Below are 27750 nucleotides of genomic sequence, written 5' to 3'. Positions count from 1 at the left end.
TACTGGGCTCCTCTCGCTGAAGGAAAAATATGTCTTAAAATAATGAACTACATTAATTCAATGTTATTCTTTTCAAAGGTATTTGATTTTTAAAAGATCTGAGGATAAATGTATATCAGAGAAGAAGTTTTCCTGGTGGAATTTAAGACAGATAAGCCAATGGTGGAGATAATGGGAGAAGGAAGAAAAAAAAGAATCATCTCTGACCTCAAATTACTATATATAGGGCATGTTCTACTCATCAGATCATCTATTCAAGAGCTGAAATGGATCTTAGAGGCTATCTAACCTAGAAATGTCAAATTTGAGGCTGGTAGGCCCTACTTGGCCCACAAAACTTCTGAGTAGAGTCAGAAGGAAATTATAATGTAACAGAGAAATGTTTAACAAAATGAAAATATAACAAAACTTAGATAATGTTAATTTGTGGTTTTCTAATTCAACGTGAGAAACAAATATCCATTTCTATTTGAATCTGACACCTCTGATCTAGTTCATTCACCTTATTTTACAGATGAGTTAACTGAGTCCAAGAAAAGTTATATTGTTCAAATACATCCAGATAATTAGTGGTAGTGACAGATTTCAAACCTATTAACTACAAAATCAGGAACATTTCTAATGTATTACCTCTACCCCATCTTTTGCTGAACATGGTTCACAAAAAAAGCTCATATTTTAGGAAGGAGATTAAGCAAGGGAGTTCCTGGAAGAGATTAAGGATGTGGAGAGCATATAATGAAAATTTTGGTTGAAAAAACTGAAGATCTAGTCTGGAAAAGAGATTACCATGGGGGACACAATGGTTGTCTTCCCAGCATTTGAAGGGCTGGCATGAAAGTGATTAGTTTGGTTGGTTTGGCCCCAGATGGTAGAACTATGATCCATAGGTGAACATTACAAAGAAGCAAAGCTAGGCTTGATGTAAAGAAAAACTGTAATGATTGGAACTATTTAAAATAAATGCTTCTTAAGGTAGTGAGTCTTCTTATTGAGGATGTTTAAGCAAAGGTCAGATATCTACAGAGGGGATTCTTGTCTTTGGTTTGGGCTACATGGATGTTAATATTCCCTCCAACTCTGAAATTCTGCGATTCTGTGATTCTTAGCTCCAAACAGTAGCAGCTTGATCTTCTCACTATTTATTTTGAGCAAATCATTTATGTAATATTAATTTAAAACAGAAGAATTTAACTCATTACCTTAGGACTAGATTTTAAGGAATAATGGGAAAGAAAATTTTGAGATTCAATGTCTTTTTTTTTTCTATTCTGCTTGTTAGCTTCATTTTAAAGTGGCATTATTTTAGATTTCTTTAAAAAAATCTAATGAGGAAAAGATATTTTTGAAACCCATCTATTCTACTACTAATTGACAAGTTACTAAAAGATACAGAATGAATAAAAAAAGTGGTGAACAAGTATACACATAAATAAGTGTTCTAATTATTTCCTTTTTCCTTCCTTTTCTTGGTTTGTAGGACAAAAATGAATAGCAATTAAGGCAGTATGAAACTTGAATTAACATTCTCAATATATCCTAAAATCCTCCATGTTTGTGAGAAACCATTTTATAAAATTCTGGTGGTTAAATGAGTATCTTTCTTTTTCTTTAGGAAAAGAGGTCAATATATTTGAATATTTTGTGCTCATGGCCTACTTATAATCATTAATTGTATCCTTGTTTCATTCACCAAGAGAGCTACTAATGGTCCCAATCTGCGGGCCCAATTAATAAAATCAGATCACAATCAATTTTGTGTCCTACATCCCCATCCTTTAACATTACTTTACCATAGCTGAGATTTTCTTTAAAATCCTGCACAAAAGGTAGTAAGTAATTGCTATCCAAGTACCTTTTTCTTTCTTTCTTTTCTCCTTTTTTTTTGTTTTTTTTTTTTCCTGAGGAAGAAAGGTTCAATGAGGTTTTTACAAATGTATGACATATTTGTGAACCATAGAATTGTTTGTACTTCTAAGGCTTCACTAATTTAGAATTACACACACATGCATACACAGAGACATATGCACTTATACACATTTACATAAATTTATACATATATACTCACATACATATACAAATATACATACACATGTATACATATATTTATGTATGCATGCAATATACATTTCACATAAATATACCCAAATGTGTATATGTATATGTACATATGCACACATTATCATGTATAGTTATATATGTGTGAATATATATAAATCTATGCTGTATATACATATTCTGTTATATTTGTATGAACTGTGATTTAAACAGGTATATGTCAAAGATATTGCTTTATCATGAACTTAACTTATGGAAATTTAATCTGATGATTTGAATTGATAAATTGTCCCAAGTTCAGCTATAGATTTAGAGGTCAGAAATCCTTAGTTTTATATCTCCTAGGATCTTACTGAGATTCTTTTCTTAGTAGCTTCTAGCTCTTCCTGCACTAATCTGTCCATTTGTAAAATAAGGAAAAGATATTTCTTATCTCCATCAAAGGAACCTGAGATGATAGAGACAGAGTTCTATCTAATTCTAAAATGCCACATAGTAAAAGAGATCTGGGTCAATTAACAGTGTACGCAGGGATCTTTGAAAGTTGTAAGCTAGGTACTTGGACAGTCTATGGCCAACCTAAAAAAGGAAAAAAAAATTGGAGAGAAAGAGTGGCATTTGAGCAATGCACGACAATAAAAATAACAGGGATTGAGGTACTTTATAGAAAAAAGAACACTATGAAAACAAAATAACAGAGATTAATCACAGAATGATAGTGATAACAGATTAGATATTTGATTTTTTTCCTTAAGTGAAGTAGGAAGAAAACTAGGGAAATTAGTAAAAATAAAAGGAGAATAATGAAAAGGTTAATATTTCTATCTAAATGCAATATATTAAGACGTATTATAGTCATTTCAATGGAGTTAGACTATATTCAACTATCACAGTCTTGGTACTTGGGATCCACATCATTTTTCAAATTGATGAATGTATTTTAATGAAATTGTAGAATTTTTGGACATGTATGATTATAAAGTACTTAGGTAAGCCATTTAAATTTTCTTGTTAGATACTATCATCATCTGTAACAAATGAATGATTCTTATATAACTTAGCTATCCTATAAGATTTATGTGAAACTAAAATGAAAAAGAAACTGTGTATTATTTCTTGTTGTATATCCTGAAGAGCTTAGCATAAATGGTACATTGCATATAGTAAGTATACAGCAAGGATATGTTTAATGAATGAAAACACTTTGGAAAATTTTAAGTGCTATGAAAACATAGGGAAAGGAAACTATCTCCACCAAAGGCTACTACACAAAATGTACTTTCTATATATTTTTAAAAATCATTTAATTGAATGTTGTTATGAGATATTAAGGGGTCCATTTCTCATGTAATAAACTTGATTTTCACATGTCTTGTGACATTGTGATTGTTGACAAAATTCAGACACTAAGTGGAAGGAAACATACATATACATGTATGCTACACATATAAACTTGTTTTGACTAAGAGAATTCTTGAAAAATACTGTGAGATGTACAGAAAACATGTCATAGGTTCCGATTATCATCAAAGCCTATTGTCTTCTTCTGGTAAGATTCCGACAAGCTGGCAGAGATAAGACCTAGCACAGGCTGAGGAGCTATGGGAATTTTTTATTCATAGCAACAGAGGATTCAGACATTTTCACCTTATAATTTTTTTTCCACTTAGGGACAAGGCAAAATAAAATTTAAGGTAAGTGTGATATTCATTTTAGTATGGAGACAGAACTCTAAGCTATTTGAAAGGCCCCGTTTTTGAGACACCTTTATTGCAAAAGGGGAAAGTTTGCAATTTATAAAATTTTATATCTATAATCTCCAACTGAAACAAAAATAAACTATTTTGTTATAGCATTATTCTTAGAAAGCAAAGGCTTGTTTCTATCCTTGTAGGGCTAATTAGTCTTATGTGGGGTGGAGTGGGGGGGACTATCCTATTGCCATAGATTAAACACTGTCAACTATCTCATAAATGTGTGCTATTGTTCAAAAATTGAAGAAAAAGTGTGTGGATGGTTTAGCACTGATCCATCACCAGGTATGGTAAAATAACTAAGAGAACATCCCTTCCTAATGATGGCAGGTGGGACAATATTGCCATATTTTCATATAAAAAAAAGGTATATCTCCAGCTGATATGAAATTGACCATTCGATAGCTGATGCCATTTTCCTCCTACTTTAAGAAAAGTTGTCAATCTGACTGCACAGTTCATGTTGCATTATAATGGCAAATTAGAAAATGTTTGGTTCAGTTTGATAAAGTTTGAGAAAGTCATTCAGCAAATGCTTTAAAACATAAAATGTAGATTGTAGTATTGGTATGAAGATAATTATCCTAAGTTCCTTTTTCACCATTTGAGTTTAGAGTACGTACATGGAAATTTAGCCACTCTTTAGCGTTGTTGCTATATATTTGTTTTCCCAATGAAGTATTGTGCTAATTCAGTAATACATTACACTACAGTTTTGTGCTGAGTGCACAATTTCAGTTTTGTTGAGAAACTTTAATGGGAATCTTTGGCAAACAAGTCTACAAATCTTTTTAATGCAAATGGCAACTGAAGGAGAGGTCTTCTAAATCACGCAGACACTTAATTAGATTTGGTTCAGTTACATTTCATTGATTTTTATAGAGAATACCCGTGACATGCTTCAAAGCCTCCATTTGGCAAACCACAAATAAATTAAAGCACAAAAGATCATAGAATATCACATGACAAAAAACACAGCAACAATGGATCACAAAAGATAATGAATGTCAGGAAAACAAGCAAAAACAACTGAATTTAAACCATGCAAGTATGTAACAAATATTCAGCATAAAGTCATTTACTGGATTGATATTTAATAACTTAAATACTTTCCCAAATTACTATTTTTCATGTTAGGAAACTGACCTTTTGCTGTCTGTCTTTCTTACACATACACTCCTATTTGCACATGCATACTCTTTCTGTATACTTGCCATTGTTTTTTCCCCTAAATTTCCTATTTAATTCCATATTCTTTTTTCTCCTCTAATGAGGATTAAGATTAATAACTTGGAAAACAGCATACTCCAAAGGTACCAATGGAAATAATAGTTGAGATTCCCAATCTTCACAGTAACCCCACTAATGTATTTCAGCATTCTACTACTGTAATTATGGTAACATTTGTAAAATCATCAAAAGGCAAGGCAAGCAGAAATAAGACAAGCACATTCAAGTTATATTATCATTTCTATTTTAACTTAGTTAATGGTATCACTAATGATTTGCCCAAGATTTAGAGATGAAGAGTGTTGGTGTGTCCACAAAATATGACATTTGAACTCATACATAAGTGCCTCAGAAGAAAACACAATTTTAAGTTGTAAATTGACATTACATACTCAAATGCTTAGAAACATGACTAAAATTCAAAGTACAGTAATATTGTACTCATGCTGTAAATTTCAAAGCATAACACAAGTAGCTAGTGACTTATTTACAAAAGCCACAATCATTGTATTGTCAGTCTTTAAATCACAAGTATAGCTTTAAGCAACTGCTCACTTCTTTTTACATTGTTTTTCTGAAGAAGACAATGTAGGAAAACTTTATTTCTTAGTTACATGTCTATGTGTACAAACTATAATCTCTTCAAGAACTGTTCAAAGTGGAGGCAATTTTCTATTAAACTCAGAGTGACTTACATCTAGTTACTCTAAAAACCTTATGAATTCTTGGACTAGAGATTTTTCTGCATGTAAACTCAATATAGATCAGTCCACTTTTATTCACATTTGAAATGAGAATGAGGTGATGGTCCCAGTGCTTTCACAAACTAGTTTTATTCTTCAGTTTGTTTCTTCCTTAGGTTATAAATGGAACAATATGCCATTGACTTAATTATTTGTTAAGTGAAGGAATGAAAAAATGTTCTGCAATGCCCAAAGTTAGGTAAGATTTAAAAACCCATTTAGCTATGGGAAATAATGTCTGTTTATTCTTTAAGCATATGCTGTTATGTTGACCCCAAATGAAGGTTTGAGTATCTGAGCGCCAACAGTTCAATTCATGATTTTTGTATTATATTTTATATTATGAGCTGCAAAGAAAAACAATCTATTTATTTTTTGGGTTTTACTTCTTATTCAAAAACATTTATATTCAGACTTTGCTCTTCTTGCTTTATAGAACATCAGCTAAAAGAATTGTCCTGAACTTAGTTGCCATTTGCTGCTTTCTTTAGTATTGCCATTATCCAGTCTCTACTACTTAGATAGTTTGTGAAGTATTACAGAATAAAATCAGTAGCATTTTCCTTTTAACCAAATGATGATTTGTAAAGTTCAAGGGCTATCTCCCATCCAACTACTGGGCTAAATTGTTATAATATTTCACTGAGGAAATAAAACAAAACTAAAATATAAATTTCTGTTTAAGATCAGCTACTCAGAACACTAACTGTCTAACTCTATTACATACTGAGTGGGACATATCATCTCATATTTCTTGTCTTTTCTAATTCACTTTCAACAAGAGGTTGCTCACTTTGAATAACTCATCAAACTTTGAAGAACACTGCCTTTCAATTGATTCCAAGAAATAAGTTCTTTATTATGATTCAGGTTTAAAATGCCTAATAAACTTGGTCTATATTTTCATTACAATTATCGGGTCCTTTCACTCATAAATTTTGTTTTTGTATGGGTAAAAAAATGGCAGGATCTCATTATAAGTTCTATTCTGGTAAGAATTTGGATCAGGCTTAACATAATATGAGAAGCAGAATGATCTAATAGTCCCAATTCTGACACTCTATGGCCATTGGCAAATCATTTCTCCTATCTGGGTCTCACTTTATTCATTTGTAAAAATAGAGGCATTAGACTAGATGATCTTTAAATACTTTCCAGCTACTACATTCTAAGAGAACAACATTTGGCAAAAACTCAATATTCCATAGTTATTTCTCATCTAGAAAGCAGAAGCTGTTACTGTCCTCTATTATCAGCATTATAATAGGATGCCACAGGATCATTTTCTAGAAATGGTGGCAGTATTTTTTCTTAAAGTACTAGCCATAAAGGATAAATTTAGAGCCAGAAGAATTGTTAGAAGCCATCTAGTCCAACTCTTTCATTTTATAGATGAGAAACTGAGGCCCAGAGAGGTGAAATAAATTTTTTTTGAAGTTACAGAGGTCATCAGTGGCAGAGATGAGAGTTGAAACCAGGGCTTCTGACTTTAAATCCAATGTTATTTCCATTATACCATGCTGCTTCCCAGGGAGTACATCATTACCCTGCTTCTTGCCCACTCCATAATGGAGAGTATGTATTCTTTGAACATGGATATCAACACAAAACCATTTTTCCATACTTCTCTGTGGAAGATCATGCAACCATGCAATGGGAGTCTATTAAAATAATTCATAATGAAAATAATATCTAGAAGATAAATATAGAGGTTCAAGAAGAAGTTGGAAATCAAGCCTATTTCCTCTTTAATGTACATAATCATTAGATAAGCAATGGATCAAACTTTGGGGTTACACCTCATTATTTCATCATTTGTACAAAACTCAGTAGAAAGTTTTGTATCTCAATCAATTTAAAAGAGCTTATAATATTATTTAAAGCAAAGTAACTAACAAGTATCATGGAATTATTATGTTCGAATTTGTTTTCTTGAATAAAGCCTTGGAATCTTGCATTAGGTCACAGCTTTCAGAAAGAATGGTTGCCTTTTATCTTAAAAATTTGCAACACTGGGGAAACAAAGGGGAAAGAACAAAAAAAAGTTTATCATTGTTTTGTAGGAGATAATTCCTAAGTAAGAGAGGAAGTGTGATACAGTGGACAGAATGTAGACCTCTAAGTCAAAAAGATCTGGGTTCAAGTCCTGACTCATACATATTGGCTATGTGATCTTGGCTGAGTCACTTAACTTTTTAGGACTCCAGGCAACTTTCTAAAACTATAGTTTACAAAACAGTCATTGATCAGGATTTATAGAGAGAGTTTACTCTTTAGGAACTCTTTATACTGATAAAACCATAGATCCATATTTTTAAAAAATTAATTGCCAAACTTATTTGTATCTTGTAGATTCTTTAAAATAAAAATCTAATATAAAGCAATTCCATAATGAAATTGTCTTCATTACCTAACAATTCAAATGTCATCCCCTAAATTGTACTTTTTGAACAGAGAATTCCACTGCAGAGGATCAAATGTGATTCCCTTTAAGTTCATTACAATATATTTTCATAATGATCTTATGAGAAGCAAGTACTTTTGAGCAGAAAACTAAACAAGGCAAATTTCCTCTTTCCTTATTGGAAATAGATTAGTTAAGATTTTGAACAACACTCAAGATATTTACTTTTGGCTTGATGAAAGAAGAGGGTGGATTTTTTTTTTTGAGAAAAATTTGAGCTTTTAAAAAGCAAAAACAGCAGTAGAAAACATGTGACCACCTGAAAGCAAAGACTGAATTTGTTAGTCACCAAGCCACACTGGGTAGCTCATAACCATCTGTTCTTTGTAGCACTATCTCTATGAACTTTAAAATTCTTAGACCAAATAAATGAGCTTCTCAGCAGCCAAAAATGCCTGAAGCATCATAAATAATTACTAAAAAGGTTTCCCTTCCCCCAACCTTCCAACCCATGAAAAAATACAACGGGTAATTGTTTAGAGAATTTGATCAAAAGCACTGGCATAAATGACCAAGCTGGGGTCGTTATAGCAATGTTTTTGACAGGATTTCTTTTATAATCAATCACTTTTTCTGGTATTAGGAATCCAATAGGGTAAATATTTTAAGCGGAAGAGTATCCCCAAATGACTGAATTCTTGAAACAGTATAACAGGGTATGGGTGATTTTATTTAAAATCTGTTCAATAATATTTTCCATTTGGAATCACCATTTTAACCTTTTTTTCACAGGTCAATATAAACTTATTTCTTGCTTTCTTGGAATTTTTTTTTAAAGAAAGTTCTAAGTAATTTAACAGAAGAGAAAAATGAAACCCCAAAGATTAAATAACAGGACATTTATATACAGCAATGGGTTCTCTCACATATTGGGATCAAAGTACATACAATGACTATTTGGTTAAAAAAAAAATCCAGCCATGCAAATCATCTTACAGTTCACTTATTTTACTTTTTTGAAGCTCTGACTTTCACATCCACTGGCACATATTTTAAAATGTCATTAACGTTTGTGAACATAAATCGACATACTTTTTTGTGTATGGTTTGCCAGTTGAAAGCTGACAGGCAAACAAACAAATGTGCTATCATAGCAATACTGCATTACATCAGTAAAAGAAAAAAAAAGCTATTTTGATTCTACCATCAATTAATTACTTTGAATCCCATTCTAGAGTATGGGTTGCCCTGTTTATTGGAAACCTTACCAGTCTTTTCTCAGTTTGTTTGTGAACAATAGAATACCACAAAATCAGCATAAAGAGCATATTTTGACCAAGTGAGATGATCTTGTCCCATGAGGACTGGCAATGTCAGAATTTTTTTTTATGAGGCAAAAGGTCAAAGAGATCACAAATGAGGTCTAAATTTAGTCACAGCAGATCATAGCTCCACATAAAGACAAATCTTCAAGTTATGTTGATTTGCTAGAAAATAAAATAAAGATAAACAGCACAGCAAACAAGTATCTGCAATGCACTGCTTCCCTATTAAAGATGAACAGCTTCATTTACATTGAAATGGACTGAGCAGAAATGGACAGATTTTCCATATCTGCTCTTTGGTGCAGCTGTCATGGCAAGAAGGTGAAAACAATGTGAACTATATGGGGGGGAGGTGAATGAAAGGAAATGATAGTATCTCAACATTCACTCTAAAGTGACTTCAAGATGACCATTTATTTTTGAAACAATCTTAAAACAGTATTTTTTTCTACCCAACTCTCTCCCTCCCTCTTTCTCTTTCTGTAAACAATCTGTCCATAAATAACTTAAATGTCTCTTTGACATTCATGGTATAGTACTAACAGAAGCTGACGTAGAAAAGGATGAGTGGATGTACAGCACTGAGGAGGAGATGTCATAGTATTTGTGTGTTTTGTTTTGTTTTGTTTTGTAAGCGTCTAATGCAAGTGTTTCAAATATCAGCCATCAGAGACCGGAGGGGTGACCCAACCATACTTTTCGTGAGTCTTCACCAAACTCTTAAACGTTGCTTCCGCTTCCTTGCGACTGAAGGATTTTTTTGATTTGCCAGCTTTTCTACAGATTCGGCCCTGTGTGAGAGAGAGAGAGACAGAGAAAGAGAGAGATAGAAAGAGAAAGAAAGGGGGGGGGGGGAGAGAGAGGGGTGAGGAGAGAGAGAGAGAGAGAGACAGGCAGAGACAGAGAGACACAGAGAAAGACAGAGAGAGAGAGAAAGAGGAAGAGGGAAGGGGAAGAGGAAGAGAGAGATTTCATTTCAGTTTGTATATGCATATATAAACACATCATATATATACACATAAACATACATGTACATATATCCATGCAGCTGAGACAATTTAAATATATCTAGTTTAACAGCTATTAGAAACAAGAGATTCTCATCCAGAATATAACTAGAAAATCAGAGCATTTAGCTCAAGTATGATAAAGAGAATAGTCAATTATGTACTGATCATTTAACACAATGGTATCAATTTCAAATATAAATAGACGCCACTAAATCATACTTAAGAATTCTTGTAAGCCATGGACCACATTCCTGATACCTTTGATTTATATCATAAGGTAGGAAAAGGAAGGATAAGTGGGAGTAGGGAGAAAATAATTCATACTGAATTCATACTGAAATTTAAAAGATCCTGAAATTTTCTTTTGTGTGTGGTTTTCTGATATGAGAAAATTTAGTAATCAAGCAGTAATCTCCTAATTCTCTAGAGACTATTCTGTCTATTGGGCTAGAAATATCAAGAATTAGGTCCTCTGGGGATGAACTATTAAAATATTTTCTTTGGTTACAGAAACTTAATTTTTTTTTTCACTTCCCCAAAGGATCATACTATTAATATGAGGCACTAGAGAACCCCAGCCCTCTCTTGAAGCTGATTTTTCACCTTCCAAATGTTGTAAAAAATAAAATCTCTATCCTGCTTTGTGAACCAGCTCTATTGGAGCCATACCAATATAACTCCAAATAGGTTAGGGATAAATTGGGATAAATGAAATATAGAGAATCTTTCTACTTCTGTATGTAGGGGAAAATGGAGAACTTTCATGGCTGGGGCCACTTCCACTTCTTAATTTTCCCTGATGTAAGAAAAAATTACTTCTGTAAGAAATTCAACTTAGCATTGACAAAAGTTTGCCTTTTTAAAACAAAGTCAATTTTATGACAAAACATGTTCTAAGAGGATTTATAATGGAAATTGTCTATTGTTCCCCAAAAGAATTAAGTTAGTTTTGATAATAATAATATTATATTATAATAAACTTTCTTTTAATCATTCTTATTTTTAAGTTTAATCTCAAGAGAATTTTCAAATATCTTTTAATTAGTCTTAACTGTAGTTAATATTGAAGGCCTTGATTTTAGGGGCCATACCCCTTTTCCCCAAAAACACTGAATTCCAATAAAAGAAAGTCTTCTATCTAATCAAATTGTCAGAGGAGGAAGGGAAAAGAATAAGGCATTTTATAATTCTGCCTAATCTCTATAGATTGATGTATGAATATGGTATTGTCTCAGGTTAGGCAGAAGCTGAAGGAATTCTGGAATGCTTAATTAACACTGGGGTGAATATGAAAGTTGATATTCACTCTAAGAGTGGTATAAGAGACTTAGGGAATGAGTGAGAAACTAGAGAGCATCCTGATTGACTGGCAATGGTTCAGGTCTGAGCTATGCGAAAATAAAACAAGGTTTACCCAATCCCATGTCTTAATTGGAGGATATAATAATAACAATGATAGCTTCTACTTCTATAAAGTTTTAAATTTTACAAAATGTTTTACACATCTTTTATTGTTGTTGTTCCTATAATGTCCAACTCTTTGAGAGCCCTTTTTTTTTCTTGGCAGATATACTGGTTTGCCATTTCCTTCTCTGGTTCATTTTACAAATGAAGAAATTAAAACAAAACATCAAGTGCCTTGCCCAGGGTCACACAGCTAAGTAGCTGAAGTTGGATTTAAATTCAAGTCTTACTTATTCTAGGCCCAGTGCTCTATCCACTGTGACCATGTATATCTATCTCATTTATCTATACAACCTTACAAGATATTTATTACCATTTTACAGATGAAGAACAGAGGGTGAGAGGTTAAGACTTGCATAGGATCACATAGTGAGTAGCTGGAGTAGAATTTGAATTTGGGTCTTCCTGAATACATGTAATGTGCTCTTTTCATTATACTACTTAGCTATCTAACATGCCTGGACTATGGATAAATATTAATAAAATGTTCTTCTGATGTTTGAAGATTTATTTACCTATTACATTCACAGCTGAATTCATATTTTTTTCTTTTCAATGGAGATAATAGAAAGTTTCAAGAAATTAAAAATCTCAATTCTAATCTTATTTTTTCACTAATTGTGGAGTTTGGACAACACTTGTTTTTCAGTTTTCTTATCTGTCAAATAATGGTGATATCATGTTATTCATTTAGGGGATTTTTTATGAGCTTCAAATGAGATCACAGATGATTCAAATTGATAAAAGGGTTATAAAATTACTATTACACTATACTCTTTTCTCATTTTTTTCTGGCATACTTCCTTTTACTATTTAAAATGTATAATGCTGCTATCTGTTAAAAATTTAGTATTCTATTGAGGCATTTATTATTAATAACAGAAATAATGGTTGAAATTATTATTGGAAAATTATTATTGGAATAATAATTTCTCCCACTTGGACTATTGCAATAAACTTTAAAAATATTAGATTTTATTTTGAATTTAATGAACTCTAAAAGAGAGAACATTTTCAAATTAGAATAGAAAGAGTATAATATATGAAATCTATTCAATAAAATTTGCTTATATATATGCATATATATATAAATTTATATATATATATGCATATATATATGTACAAATTTAATAGGGGATATGCACAATTTAGTGGCTTTGGGGGCACAGTTCTAAATTGCTTTCCACAATGTCTATGACAATTCATAACTCCACTTTAAGGACATTACTGTACTTATCTTCCTATATCCTACCCAACAATTATGCTCTTTCTTTCTTTCTTTCTTTCTTTCTTTCTTTCTTTCTTTCTTTCTTTCTTTCTTTTTCTTTTGTCATCTTTGCCAGTCTGATAAATGAGAGGCAGAGTTTGAGAACTGTGTTTATTTATATTTCTTTAATTTTTAATTATTTGGAGCACATAAAAATGTGTCTATTGATTGCTTATATCTTTGACAACAACTCATTCTTATCCATTGGTCATTGATCTATTGACAAATCAATTCCTTACACAGTTTGGGTATCATATTTTTTATCAGAGAAACTTGCTGCAAAGATTTTTTTCCTCTGCTAATTGTTTTCCTTCTAATTTTAATTGCACTGATTTTGTGCAATCAAAATTGCCCATTTTGCTTTCTGTGATCATTTCTATCCTTTGTCTGGTCAAGAATTCTTTCTCTATCCCTAACTGCAAATGAATATTTGCAAATTAGCTAACTAATTTGTTTAGGATATTATACTTTTGATCGAGGCCCTGTATCCATTTAGAACTTATTGTGGTATATGGCTTCTGACACTAGTCTTATCATCCTGAGCAAGTCTCAACACTCAGCTATAAAATGAGCTAGAGAAGGAAATGGCAAATCACTCCAATATCTTTATAAAGAAAATCCCAAATGAAGAGTCAGACAACTGAACAACAATGCTAACAAGTGGTATATGATGTTAAACTTAGTCTAAACCTAATTTTTGCAATCTATTTTCCAGTTTTTCCAGTTTGTTGATTTCATTTTTGTTTTCCAAATAATAAGTTCTCAAACTGATATTTATGATTTTTAAGTTATCAAACTTTATGCAACTATGCTCATTTGCTTCTATATGTTGTGTATCTCATTATTCTATTGATTATTTTTTTCTGCTCTTTAGACACTATCAAATGTTGTGAAATTATTGTGATAATTTGAGACCTGGTATTGTTTGGCTTCTTTTATTCTCTTGAGAATCTTGAGTTATTGTTGTTTTTTTCTCTATTTCCATAAATAATCCTTAGATAGTTTAATTGATATGGAAATTAATACATAAATGAAGTAGCATTTTTATTTTATTGTCATATGTACTCCATTATTTAATAAAGTAAATGTTTGCTTTACATTGCCATAGTTATTTTTATCTGCCAATGAACAATTAATATTTAGTTCTGTCTTTATTTCTCTAAAGAGAGTTTTATAGTTGTATTCAAATAGTTCCTATGAGTGTCTGGGTTTGAATGGAATTTCTCTATCTCTTTCTGTTGGATTTTATTGGTAATATATAGAAAAACTCATGTTTTGTGGCAGTTTATAATTTGCTATTTAAGATACTCATTGTATCAATTAATTTTTTTAGTTGACTGTTTAGAGATCTGAATCTATTCCTCTGCTCAGTTACCAAGATGATTTTTCTAAAGCACAGGTCTCACTATGCCATTTTCCTATTTAATAAGTTCTAGGGGTTTCCTATTGCCTGTAGAATCAAATAAAACCCCTGTTTGTTATTTAAAGTTCTTTACAACATGACTTCTTTTTACCTTGGCAGTAAAAGGCAGTCTTCCTACACTTTACTCCCTTCTATCCATCCACTATCCCAGCCTAATTACTGTTTCTCAAATATGACACCATCTCCCTCTGAGTGGCTTTTTCCTGGCTCTTCCCTTTGCTTATAATACTCGATCCTCTTATTTTTCTTTTTTCTTTTAATTTCTCCTCAAGTTCTTCCTTCTCTTGGAGGTCTTTCCAGGTTCCCCAAATGTTATTTTCCTTTCCTTTTCAGATTACCATGTATCTACTTCTTATATAGCTTAAATGTCTAGTTATTTAGATTCTTTCTCCCCCATTAAAATCTAAGTCCTTGAAGGGTTTTTTGCTTGTTTTGTTATGCTATTTTTTGTATCACCACTGCTTAGCACAATTTCTGGCACATAGTAATTTAATAAAGTTTGTTTATTGTTTGACATAATATAACACACTTTCCTCACAGAAAACTTGTGAAGTAAGTTATGGGGAAAATATTTAATAATACCATTTCACAGATGAATGAAATGAGGCTAGATAAATTTATATATCTTGTCTATGGTCATAAGGCTAAGAGGTGACAAAGCTGAGACTAGCACTCATGTCTCTTGAGTCCGAGTCCAGCTTAATTTTTCCTAAACCACATTGTGAAAAGATACCTTAAATAGTTAAATAAATAAATAATATTGAATATTAGTATGACCTGAGTTTTCCCATTAAATATTTTTCAAATATAATTTTCACAACATATGGTAGGCACCATTTAAACATTAAATGGCAGAGAAAATATAAAGAATTTCCTACAGATACAAAAATGCAAATCTAAGGCAATCTATATAATTAATTTTAATAAAACTGAAATAATTTTAGAATAGCATATTTAAAGGTATCAGAAGTAAAAGACATTTTCAAAATCATGATTATCAAAGGCATCTAAGAATACTGTAATTTATGGCAAGAATGGGTATCTTGACTTACTCTTTGTCAAAGTACCAATTGTTTACCAAAAAAAAAAAAAAATCAAACGCATAAACAAACATCTCTTTATTACTCTTTGTTGAATGAAATGATGAAGATAGACCAACAACAGTGAAGCTTCAGTCAATTTAGTCATCAGGATACAGAGTCTATTATAAACTGATTTGATATTGAAATTCATCTACTATACACAATTGTAAATGCAAAACTGTGGTTTTATCTTCTATTTCTTACTGTTCTGCTATATACCAAACCTACTGGTTTGTTGATGTGTTTTAAACCACAAGCTCTACAAAACTGTTTATTCTTCTTTCATTTAATAATTAGCTCTTTTTATACCATAATTCTTTAAAACCACTGATTATTTCCTAGCTGTCAATCTCACAAATTTGTCATTGAGACAAGTTGTTGGAATCACTGATACTCTTGAAATATATTACTCCTATTTTGACTGTAGTCAAACAGGCCTGAGTTTTTGTCATGGTTACAGACCTTCTATCACATGATCTTGTCATTTTTAGCTTTACTCTGTGTTGGCTTATTTAGCTACAAAATAGAAAAAAAAAACCATATTTGCACCAACTACCTGACAGTTATTGTGGGGATCAAATAAATGCTTTGGTAATTATAAAATGCTGCAAAAGAAAATCTTTATTATTATTCTCATCCTCATCATTCTCTTCTTCACTGAGAGGGAGAAATCTCATTCTACTTTGTTAAATATGAATCTTCTTGAGAAAAAAGTAGTTTTTTGGTGTTTCCAAATTTATTGAAATGAGCCTTCGAGACCTGAAGACCTAGTCCTCTTCTTTCCAACCTAGTATATCATAATGCCTATTCTGTTTTCAAGTCAGGTGATACTAAGATGGAGAAAAACAGTTTCTTCTTTCCAGAAGCTTATATTATAGTAGAGAAATATAATATTTAAAGAGAAAAAAAAGTGAATACAGTATGATTTAAGAAAGGAGAGAACACAAATAATTTGGGAAAATCAGGAAAATGTCTCATAGGAATTAAGATCTTGGTGAAGCCTTGAAGAATGCCATTGCTTCTAAAATAACAGATGTGAGGAGGGACTGTATTTTATACATTATCGTAATGGAAAGAATACCCAGGTCTGAGTACATTAAGCAGGAGATTGCATTAGGACTCTATCCTGTTCATTTTCACTTTACTGAGAGCTTGTTTGGATGTTTCTGTTTAGAATGACAGAGTTCACTCTTAAAATATTTGTATTTTTTCTCTAAAATAACCATGCCATCATAAACATAGTGTTGCAATAGCTGAATGTTACAGTGATGATTCAGCAGCTAGTTGGCAAAGTAGATAGTGTGTTGGGCCTCCAGTCAGAAAGGCTCTTTATTCTGAGTTCAAATCTGGTCTTAAACACTTATTAGTTGAGTGACCCTGAGCAAATGACCCATCTTGGTTTACTTTATGGACTTTTAAATCACCCCAAACCATTATGACAATTTAATCACTGCTTGTGAAGACAACTGACTGTGCATTAGTCAGAGGTAAACCCATAAGGCAGGCAATATGTTCAACATATTGAAAAACTTGATGACTATACATTTTCAGACTTTTCAACAATTGAATGTCTGGTATGGGGACAACTGGACTATGCAATAATTAGGCAAAAATGCAACTATATGATCCAGAATTTAAAAGCAAAACAAAACAAAACTATATGATCCAGAATTAAAAAAAAAAAAAAAACATGCAGATTGGAGCAATAAAAAGAGCACTGTACTGGGATCCAGAAAAAAACTTGTTGGATTAATTTTGGCTTTGCCAACAATTTGAACAGTGTGACCTCAATCAAATCAGTTTTTCTGTATCTCTATTTCTTTACCTCTAAAAACCTGGGAATTGGATAATTAGATGGGAAAGATGGACTTATTTTTAAAGGTAAAACTAGAAAGAACTTTATCTAATGATCTAATTCAACCCTCATGGGAGAGATAAGGAAACTATGTCTCAGTGAAATTCAGGGATTTGTTCAAGATCAAAAGTTAGTTAGTAATTTTCTATATATACATATAAGAGGAAAAAATTGTAGCACATGCCACTTGGTGGTTATAGAAAGTTTTGGGGGCAGCTAGATGGCACAAGCAGATGGACCTGTATTCAAATCAATCCTCAGATACTTAACACTTATGAACCCTGGACAAGTCCCTTAACCCCAATTGCCTCACAAAAAAATCCAATGAATGTTGAAAACTATCTATACATGTTTTTGAAAAATCCATTTTAAAAAGTGATTAGCATACCAAAAGTAGGTAGCATGTAAATGCTTATTCTCTCTGTCTTCCTGAAAGCAGTCTAAAGGACAAACTATTTGTCCCCAAACCACTGAAAGAAAGCAAAAACACTCAAAAACTACTTGTGAACAAATATCAATGTAAACATGCAATATTGTTTTAGGCTATTTAAATGACACCATTCTCAAGAGAACTGAGAAGCTGATAAGCAGGTTGATTTAAGAAAAAAAGAAAATCACAACTGGTTTCAGAAATCAGTAGTTCCTCTCTTCCTGGATGTTCAACTTCTAAAACAAACAAACCCAGAAAACTTGGTTGCTTTTGAAGAGACAACCCATTCTAAAAGAGATTTGTTTCAAAAACAAAACAAGACAAAAGAAAAACAAAGAAAATCAAGTCAACTTCAAAGAAAAAATACTAGGTCATCAGCTAATGATAGGTCAATTAGGCAGAAAATAGGAGAATGGGAAGAAGGGGTATGATGGGGAAGAGAAACCTGTGGAAATGATCCAGTTACCTTTAATGAGCCATTATAAAAAAATCTTGAGTAGAGAAAAAATATTGAGAAATAGTGAAAACTGGAAACCAAATGCAGCTCTCAAAAAATGGATACTTTTTTGAGGAAGGGAGTTGAGAGACTAAGCTATCAAGAAGATTTAAAATACATCAGAGAAGCCCTGTGATTGATTGACCTGCTAACTGAGGCATTTCCAACTTCAAGGGAGTTTTATTATAGATGAGAAAACCCAAACCACCAGTCAGTCTACTAACCCATCAACCATGAGTACTGAAGAAAGGAAAGCTTAGGAAAACAATTAAGAATTAAGATGATGAGGATACTGCTGAGTCAGCATTCTCATTCTCTCTCATAGACATTCTAAAAAGAAGTTTTGAGTCCTCTATTAGCTGAATTTTTACTTAATCTTTTTCATCAACTGTCAAAGCTCCTCTTCCGTCTTCCTACTAGACTTCTGATTTTCTAAACCTCTATATTTACTATTACTGAAGTAGAGACCCACTATTTGCCCCTAAATTTTTTCTTTCCAATTTTAATTACAATCCAGATTACCCCTATCCTCCAACCTCCAAAACCTACCTTTACTCTTATATGATACTCTTTATGGACTATTTCACTGTGGCTTTTGGAAGCCAAGTTGAATATGGAGATAGTATAAAGTGAAAGAAGAAGAAGTCATATAACACCCCCAGGTTGCAACCCTCAGTGACTGGCTGAATAGTGTACTATCCCTTCCTTTTGTCTACTTGATTCCATGCCTATTCATCTCTTCTATATCATGCATTCTCAATATCTTCTTCTCCTGCTACTTTTTGTCTACAAACATGTTCAGATATAACTAGTTAAAAAAAAAAAAGCCCAAAAAACCTTTGACCAGATCTAGCTACCAATTCAGCTTCATGTTGCTTTTCATTAACAAGTGTATCAGGAAAACATCTCATTGAAAAATCTAATCGTATGTCTTATTTCTAATTTTCCTTGACTTTTCTTTAGCATTTGAAATAGCCAATCACTCTTTCTTGTAATAAATCCCTTAGCTCATGCAAAATTACATTCTTCTGGTTTTCTTCCTATCTTTCTAACCATTTCTATTTTTATTCCTTCAATGGTGGTTCTTCATTTTTATTGACATTTCCAACTTAGTCACTCTATTTCCAGTCTTGCTACTTCTCTTTTGCCATTTATATTGCTGCAAGATTTTTCTTACAAACAAATCTGATCATGTCACTACTCTGTTCAAAATCCTTCAATGCTCTTCTGCTGCCTATGAATCAAGTTTAAAATCTAATTTAGAACTCACAATTTCCCTTCTCCCTTTCCAAATTGATTTAATCATATTCTAAATCATAGTCTTCATTGAGATTAACTGGGAATATCCATTATCTCCATTCTAAACTTTCTATCTTCTAGCTTGGAGGGTAATATAAATTTGGGAGATGGGGGGATTAGATTGGATAATCTTCAATTCCATTCCAGGTTTTGAATGCAATTATTATTTTTACTTACTACCTTCACTCAGAATGACCATCCTCATTTTTGCTCTTTGAAAATGTTATCATCCTTAACTGTTCTCCTTTTCTTTTTGAAGCTTTCCTGTTTCTCAGTCAGAAATGATCTTTAGATGAATAAGAAACCTTACATGAATAAGAAACAGTTCCAGCCTTCAAGAACTTTACAATCTGATTAAAAGCAGAAAAGAAATAAAATGATTGTATTGGCTTGTCAAGGCAACAAATGAATTTGATCCTTTTTTTATCCTCTCAAACCAATGGTTTGGCATTTTATATGTGGACTTTGGGTCCTGGATTTTTATCTGGTATCTTGAGAAAAAAAAACCCAAACCCACAAAATTATTATTGCAAGAACATAGTCTACCTAAAGTTCTCACTATCAAAAATAATGAATAATTTTTTTCCCTAAAAGCTATATTTTCAAACTTCAAAGAATACTTGGATACTTAACTGAGATTATATTTATTATATTATATTAATGATAAACATATAATTCTATGGGGAATGTGTTGTCTTCCTTCAGTTGTACATGGTAGAGTTTTTTTTGAAACAACTAATCAGAAAATAAAAGAATTTTACACTATTTTCCTCAAGTATTTGGCTATACATGTTATATATTCTTCCCCAAAATCTAAGGTATGTTTTAATAGTACACTATCAAGTTATGTGAGTTGAAAAAAAAAGAAATATGGCACATATCATAATTAATTCTGAACCTAATAATCAAGGCATTTTGAAATTTTCTGTAATTTATATTTGTGTATGTGTCCTCTACTCATCATTAAAAAGAAATTTTTTGAAGGTGGGATCTATTTTGGTTCACTTTTGTATCTGAAGTTCATAGAAAAATGCTATGTGCATAATTGTTATTTAATAAATGCTGTTGACTGAAGGTCTGCTGAAGTCTCTTCAAACTCTGAGGTTGTATTTAAATAGCATCCATTCACTCATTCATTTAACCAATTAGCATTTATTAAGCATGTAATATATACAAAATCCTTTGAGAAACAGACAAAAATAAAACAGTACCTGACCTCAAGTAGGTGAGTTGAGGGTGAAGATTAAGGTGGAGACAGTGTGGAAGGAGGATACCATGAGCACAGAAAAATACATACAAAAATAAAACTCATACATAGTAATTTCCAATGCAAGGACACTAGAAACTGGAGGCTTTATGTATGAAGAATACTTGAGCTAAGCTTTGAAGAAAAGTGAGGATTCTTTGGAATGGAGGTGATATAGAAGTGCATTCCAACAGTGGTAAATAGCCTGGAGATGAGAAAATGTCATGCGTAAGAAGCAACAGGTAGGCTGGTTTGGCTGGGATTGAGAGTACGTGCAAGAGGATGATGTATAATAAACTGGAAAGATAGGTTAGAACCACATTGTGAAGGACTTTAAATGACAAGCAAAAGAGTTTGGTTTTTCTCCTAAAGGCAATAGGTATCTACCATACCTTTTTGAGCAGAAGGAATAACATGGTTAAATTGTACTCTAGAAATATAGATTTGGTACCCGAATGTAGGATAGATTGGAGAAAGGAGAGATTGGAGTCAAGAAGATCAAATAAGAGATTATTACAATAGTCAAATGATGTAATTGATGTTGTACTGATGTAGAATAGAAGATATAAAAGTGGAGAAAAAAGAATTCAAGTTAAATGTTTCAGAGGTAATAGCTATAAGGCCTGGCAACTGATTGTATATGGTGGAAGTATAGGGGTTGATGACAAACAAGGAAAAGTCAAGGATCACTTAGAAGTTGTAAACGGGTGACAGAAATGATTCTGTATTTCTTGGAAATAAAGAAGAGAGGAAAATCTGTGAGTTTAGTGAAGAAATACTCGATTCTGGTTTTGGACACATTGAATTAGAGATGGCTATGTAGAACTTCCAGTTAGGAATGTTTGACCCAAAGAGACTATAAGGAAGGTAGGACATACAGATTTGGGAGATGTTTGCATATAGATTTTAGTTGAAGCCAAGTTGAGGGAGGGAAGAGACAGAGTTAGAGACAGAGACAGAGACAGAGACACACACCGAACCAGAGACAGAAAGACAGAGAGAAACAGACACACAAAGAGACAGGAAGAGAGAGAAAGGGAAGAAGGAAGAGAGGAGAGAGACCAAACAGATATCTAATGTTAGAAAATCTATGTTAATAAAACAAAATATGTAGAGATGATTAGCTTTACACATTTTTTTTAATCTAAAGAATTAAGATTTGAGAGATAATATGACAAAGTTTGAAGGCCTGACTTGAAATTAAGAAAACCAGAGTTCATGTGCTGCTTTGACACAGTAGCTAAGTGATCATGGAAAAATCACTTCCATACTATTCATAACTTAGAGATAATTTACTGATCTGAATCTGTGGAAATAGTTTTCACACCAGGGAATTTCTTACTCTGATTAAATCTCAAGTCCAACTTCTAATATTCCCTTCCCCCTTCCTCTAATCATTTCCAAATATTGTACATAGCCTTGGGTTTTAATAGTGATTTAATGTACATCAGGCAAGTCAATTAATCTTTTAGGCCTTAGTTTCCTCGTTTGTTAAATGTGGGTATTGAACTTAATAATACACTAGAAGGGAATTAAAAAATTTAGACCAATCTTCTCATTTTGTAGTTCTTTAAGCTATTTCCAAAAGATAGAAAAAAGCTACTCATCTATTTGTTATTTAATAGCATTCCTTCAAATAGTGGGTTTCTTAATGCACTGAAAATTACATTTGATTAACAAGAATTTTATTTATATATAAATATCATGTAAACTGAAGCATCATGGCATCTAGTATTGCATAATAAGTTAAATGGAAGCAAAGGCTAACTTTTCAGATCCTTAAATACATAACTGTATGATTTTGTACTTTCCTGAAATAGATTTATAACAACCTACCTAAGCTTATTACTTAGCTTATTACTTAGCTTACAATTAAAAATAAATTATTCTAAGAAAAAAATGTCACAGCTTTTTCATCTATAAAATGAAGACATTTGGCTAGATGATCTCAAACATAGTTAGGTAACTTGGAATCAGGAAGATCTGAGTTCAAAGTCAGCCTCAACACACTTAGCAACTGTGTGGTCCTAAGCAAGTCATTGCTATCTATCTCAATTTCCTCAACTAACTGGCATCAAGCTCCTGGGGTGACTAAGGATCAAATGGAATAACATTTGCAAAATTATTAGTCCAGTACCTGGTACATAGTAAGTAGGTTTTTAAATGAATGCTTTCCCCCTTTCTCTTATGACACTGAATCTTATACTGATCCCTACAATGGAAATGTATTCTATTTTTAATAATGAAACGATGTTTTACCTCTAAAAGGCAAATCCTTCCATATCACAAAGATTCATAGCAATCCATTTTAAAAGTAATTCCAGCTGCTTAAAATTAAAGTGCTGAAAAAAGTTTTCATATGAATTTTCAAAGTTAAAAGTCCTCTGGGTTTATACAAAAGCAATTTAATTTAATTATGAATTTCAGAGTCAATATGATGTAGATGTCAGTGAGTTGGCCTGTATGTCAGGAAACCTTAAGTTTTAAGTCTTGCCTCAAACAAATACATGCTCTCTGTATAATCCTAGACAAAATACAAAATCTCTCAGTGTCCTGTTCCAAATCACTACACAGAGTTTCTACACTATTTATTCCTTTTAGTGATAAAATCACAGGTCTATTCCCCATCCCACCAAATATATACATATGTAAAGTAAAATTTCCCTTAGCTTTTGCCTTATATTTCTCAAGATTCTTTTGCTTTGACAAAAATAAAATGGATCCTATGATTCTGAAATGCACTCAGATTACAAAGGATCAAATTTTAGGCTTGATATCAGGAAAAAAATTCTAAGTTTCAAAAATGGAATGGACGTTCTCAGACATGAATAAGAAAAAGCACTTAATAAGCATTTATTATATGCCAGGTATAGTGCTAGTCAGTGTTGAAGTCCTTGCCTTCAAGGACCTTCTATTTTAAAAGACCTTAGGAGAGAGTTTTGACCTGAGGAGTCATGAGGATGTTAAGTTGATTCATGGGGCAGGAATTGACACAGCCTATCCAGAAGCAGTAGTATTATTTACTTGATTATTATGTCTAGAACAAAATATGGACAAGTTGATCAGATTACATATATGTATAGTGACAGATAGCAAGATGGTCCAAGATGGATGTCTGAATAAGAGATGTAAAACATGGTGTGCTCTGATACTGGCTAGATATCCTGGGCTATGTGAGCCTGTATTTACTGACTCTTAAATTTAGATAATGTAGTCCTAGGGCAGAAGTGCCAAAATTGAGTGTATTAATCCTTCCTGTAATGGTGTCTGTAAGTCAGTGGGTATTTTTAAGAAATAGTTCAATGCTACTTTTGTGGGGGATGGATGCTGCAAAAATAATTTCTATTCAGGTACAGATTGGATTATATGACCTTGGAAATCCCTTTCAATTTTGAGATTTGGTGACTGAATTTCAATGTCCATGTTAGGATCCTTTCTATAAAGAAGGTGAGATGACATTGCATGATATAATCTCCTCTTTTAAATAGCATAAGTGGGAGGAGAGATGAAAAAGGAAGGATGATACTGAAGACAGAACATAGTTTCATCCATTTTCTTTTCTGCAGAGGAAATGACTGTTTCCTGATATAGGAAAGAAAAGGATAGAATATTACCAGTAGGATGAGATAGCAATTCTAAATCTTCATGCCATCATCATCTCTCTGCATTAAAAAGCACACACACTCACATATTTATATTAGTAAAGATTGTATCCATTAGAAAACCATTCTTAATGTGTGGTAGATATTTTGCTTCCAATCATTCTGGAGAATTGTACCTCTTTTTTCCTATGGCATTTAACAAATTTTTTATAACCTTCAAGTAATCTGTTAATCAGAACACTTAATTACATACTTCGCTTGTTCAGTATTACTATAGGAAAAGTTTCTAGTTGTGTCATAAAACAGATAATAGTCATGGCAATGCAGTCTGAAGAAAGCCCCAAAGAAATAAAGGAGACCAAGAATGTCACCAGATAATGTGGCAGGAATCAAAGCTGGTAAATTAATCTGTCAAAACAGAGGGCAGTCATACACCACTCTTCTCCCCCTCTATCATTAGCTTTTATGAATTTGACAAAATAATTCCAAACTCACTTGCTCTAGAAGAATAAAAGTAGAATGTAAAGCAAGATTTCACTCTAGTAAGCTCACGTAGGCAGCACCCATCAATTCTGGGAAACATTTCCAGGTAAGGGCACATACCTATCTTCACTATTTAGCATTCAGTAAGATAGTTTTACTTACATCCCCAAATATTATTATGATAATAGTAGAAAAATGTGTTCACATGACTTGAACATCATTACCACAGTAATTTTAAAATACATCAGCTAAACTAAATAATTAGTTAGTGCTAATTAAATAGAACTAATTTGACATGGGAATCATTAACAGTCAGTGATTTGTTTCTTGGGAAAAATGAACTGTGAAACATATTAAGATATGAGGGGGGTAGGAAATATTTACAACATACACATCTAAAGATCTTAACAATCTGCTGGTGATCTGTTTCCCAAAACATAGCAGTAACAAATTTATTTTGTGATATGGCATTCACAAGATAACATTTATAAAAGAATACAGAACTTAGAGCTCAACTAGTCCAAAGCCTTCATTTTCTAGAGGAAGAAATTTAGGCCCAGAAATGTTATTTGACTTTACCCAAAGTCATTCAATTCTTAATTTGCTTCTATTTTCTCTGCCACTGAGAATGATCTTTAGACTAGGAAAGAAGCACAAACAAATAAAAAAAGTTAATAGATAGTTGATAAGCAATATTACTAAGCAGTTGACTATAAACATATAACTGCCCTTAATTCAAGTTACTGGATCAGATGAAATATATCCTTGGGCACTGAAAGAACTGGCAGATATGACTGATGAACAATTATCAATGATAATAGTAACATCAGCAAGAATAGGAAAGGAACCTCATTGTCTTTGATTCCTCTCAGAATTTTAGAATGGATTATCAGAGAGATGGTTAATGAAGATCTAAAAAAAGGAAGTAGGGATCATAAATAGCCTATATGGCTTCATCAGTTCTGAGTATCACAGTAGGAAGGACACCAATAAGCTTAAATCAGCATGTTGAAGGATCTTGAATCCATTCCATATGAGGATGAACTAATGAACTAGAAAAGACTCAAGGAGAAATAAGAACTGTCTTCAAGAATTTTAAAAGTTATCACTATGAAAAGGAATTTGGCTGGTCTCTTTGGCCCCAGGACAGATATAATAGCTTAAAGTTTCAAAGAGGTAACCTGAGGATTGAAGTCAGAAATTAAAAAACAAAACAAAACAAAACAAACAAACAAAAAAAACCTTCCTAACAATTAGAGTTATCTTTAAATAGAATACCTATATGGGGAGGAAATGGCTCCTTCCAGCCCACTAGAGGTCTCTAAGTAAAGGCTAAATGACTGCCACATTGCAGTGGGTTAGATTAGATGTTCACTTTCAGCTCTAAAATTCTGTGATTCTATAACCCCCGAATCCAGTGTTCTTTCACTTGTAATTCCAAAATAATTCCAATAGACATGAAAGAATAGCCATGAAAATTCAAGTACTATTAACATTGGTTTTTCTTAGTACCTGACTCCCTCTATTCTAGTGGAACAAATACTTTTGGGTTAGAAGAGACATTAAGATTTATTCTATTCACAGATTTCTCTTTGTGAAGTTCAAGAAAGTAATATTAGTGATTACTGTTTTCCCAATCCAAATAAGATTACTAAGAATAGCCTAAAACTACATTTTGTTTTGTACATTCTGGACTAGATCAGGAGTGAATAATCTCCTTTATCCTATCCTTTGCATGTGGATGATTCTTGGAATATTTATTACTAAGCCACTTATCTCCCAAATTACAACTTTACACCTCTCGTTGTCAATTAAATATTTCCATATGGATGCTCTGGTATTTGTTGAACCTCAAGACATTAAAGTTAAAACTCTGTTCTATCTAGCATTTCCTCCTGACGTCTCTAATTTTGGTGATGGATAGAATAACTATTCTTCCAGTCATCCAAGGTTTAAAACTGGGAGGCAAACTCTAGGATGATACTATCCTGATTGGTGAATTAGTAAATCAGATCCAAACCACAGACATTTGTAGTCCTCACATCCTTGTATCTCCCTTGTTTTCAGAGTCTTCTTCCCTCTTCTTCTCCCCCTTAGCCTTACTGAATTGTCGCTTGATTCTATAAAGGAGACATCAATTGATTGATTATCCTGTAGTTTCATACAGCATTCCTGTTGTTGTCCAACCAAAGCATCTTTCCACTACTCCCTTGTAGGCATGACCTCCTACTATTAGAACCTAGAGTCCTTGAAAATATGGTGTCTCTTGCTTTATATTCATGTCCCCAGAATTTAGCACAATGCTTGGCATATAATTAGTGCTTAATAAATGCTTTTCATTCATTCATTCATTCATTCAACATTCCATGCAATATTTTCATTCCATGAAAACTGACCTATTGACAAGATCCTTGAAAATTCCTTGCAGTTTCCTTTGTCTACATTTTTTTTTCATATATCATCACTTTCTCCCTTCACCTTTTGGTCTTAAAAATCCAAACCAAATCCTTTTCTTTTTAATAAAATTTTATCTTCCAGTCTAGAGATTAATTTGTTTGTTTATTCATTCCAGAATTACT

At 32.4% G+C, this 27750-nt stretch overlaps 1 protein-coding gene across 1 annotated transcript in view; it reads right to left on the bottom strand.

Annotated features, from left to right (window-relative positions):
• Nucleotides 1-4661: 4661 nt before the first annotated feature.
• The window catches only part of UBE2QL1 (ubiquitin conjugating enzyme E2 Q family like 1), a 56625-nt gene continuing 33536 nt past the window's right edge, over nt 4662-27750 (bottom strand). The window contains exon 2 of the mRNA XM_051969828.1: nt 4662-10305. Within this exon, the coding sequence (XP_051825788.1) occupies nt 10174-10305 (132 nt within the window). The 3' untranslated portion in view covers nt 4662-10173. The remainder of the gene's footprint in view (nt 10306-27750) is intronic.

The sequence above is a fragment of the Antechinus flavipes genome, chromosome 1 (genome assembly GCF_016432865.1).
Source record: "Antechinus flavipes isolate AdamAnt ecotype Samford, QLD, Australia chromosome 1, AdamAnt_v2, whole genome shotgun sequence".
In the NCBI taxonomy this organism is placed as follows: domain Eukaryota; kingdom Metazoa; phylum Chordata; class Mammalia; order Dasyuromorphia; family Dasyuridae; genus Antechinus; species Antechinus flavipes.
This window is presented reverse-complemented; position numbering and strand designations above follow the sequence as displayed.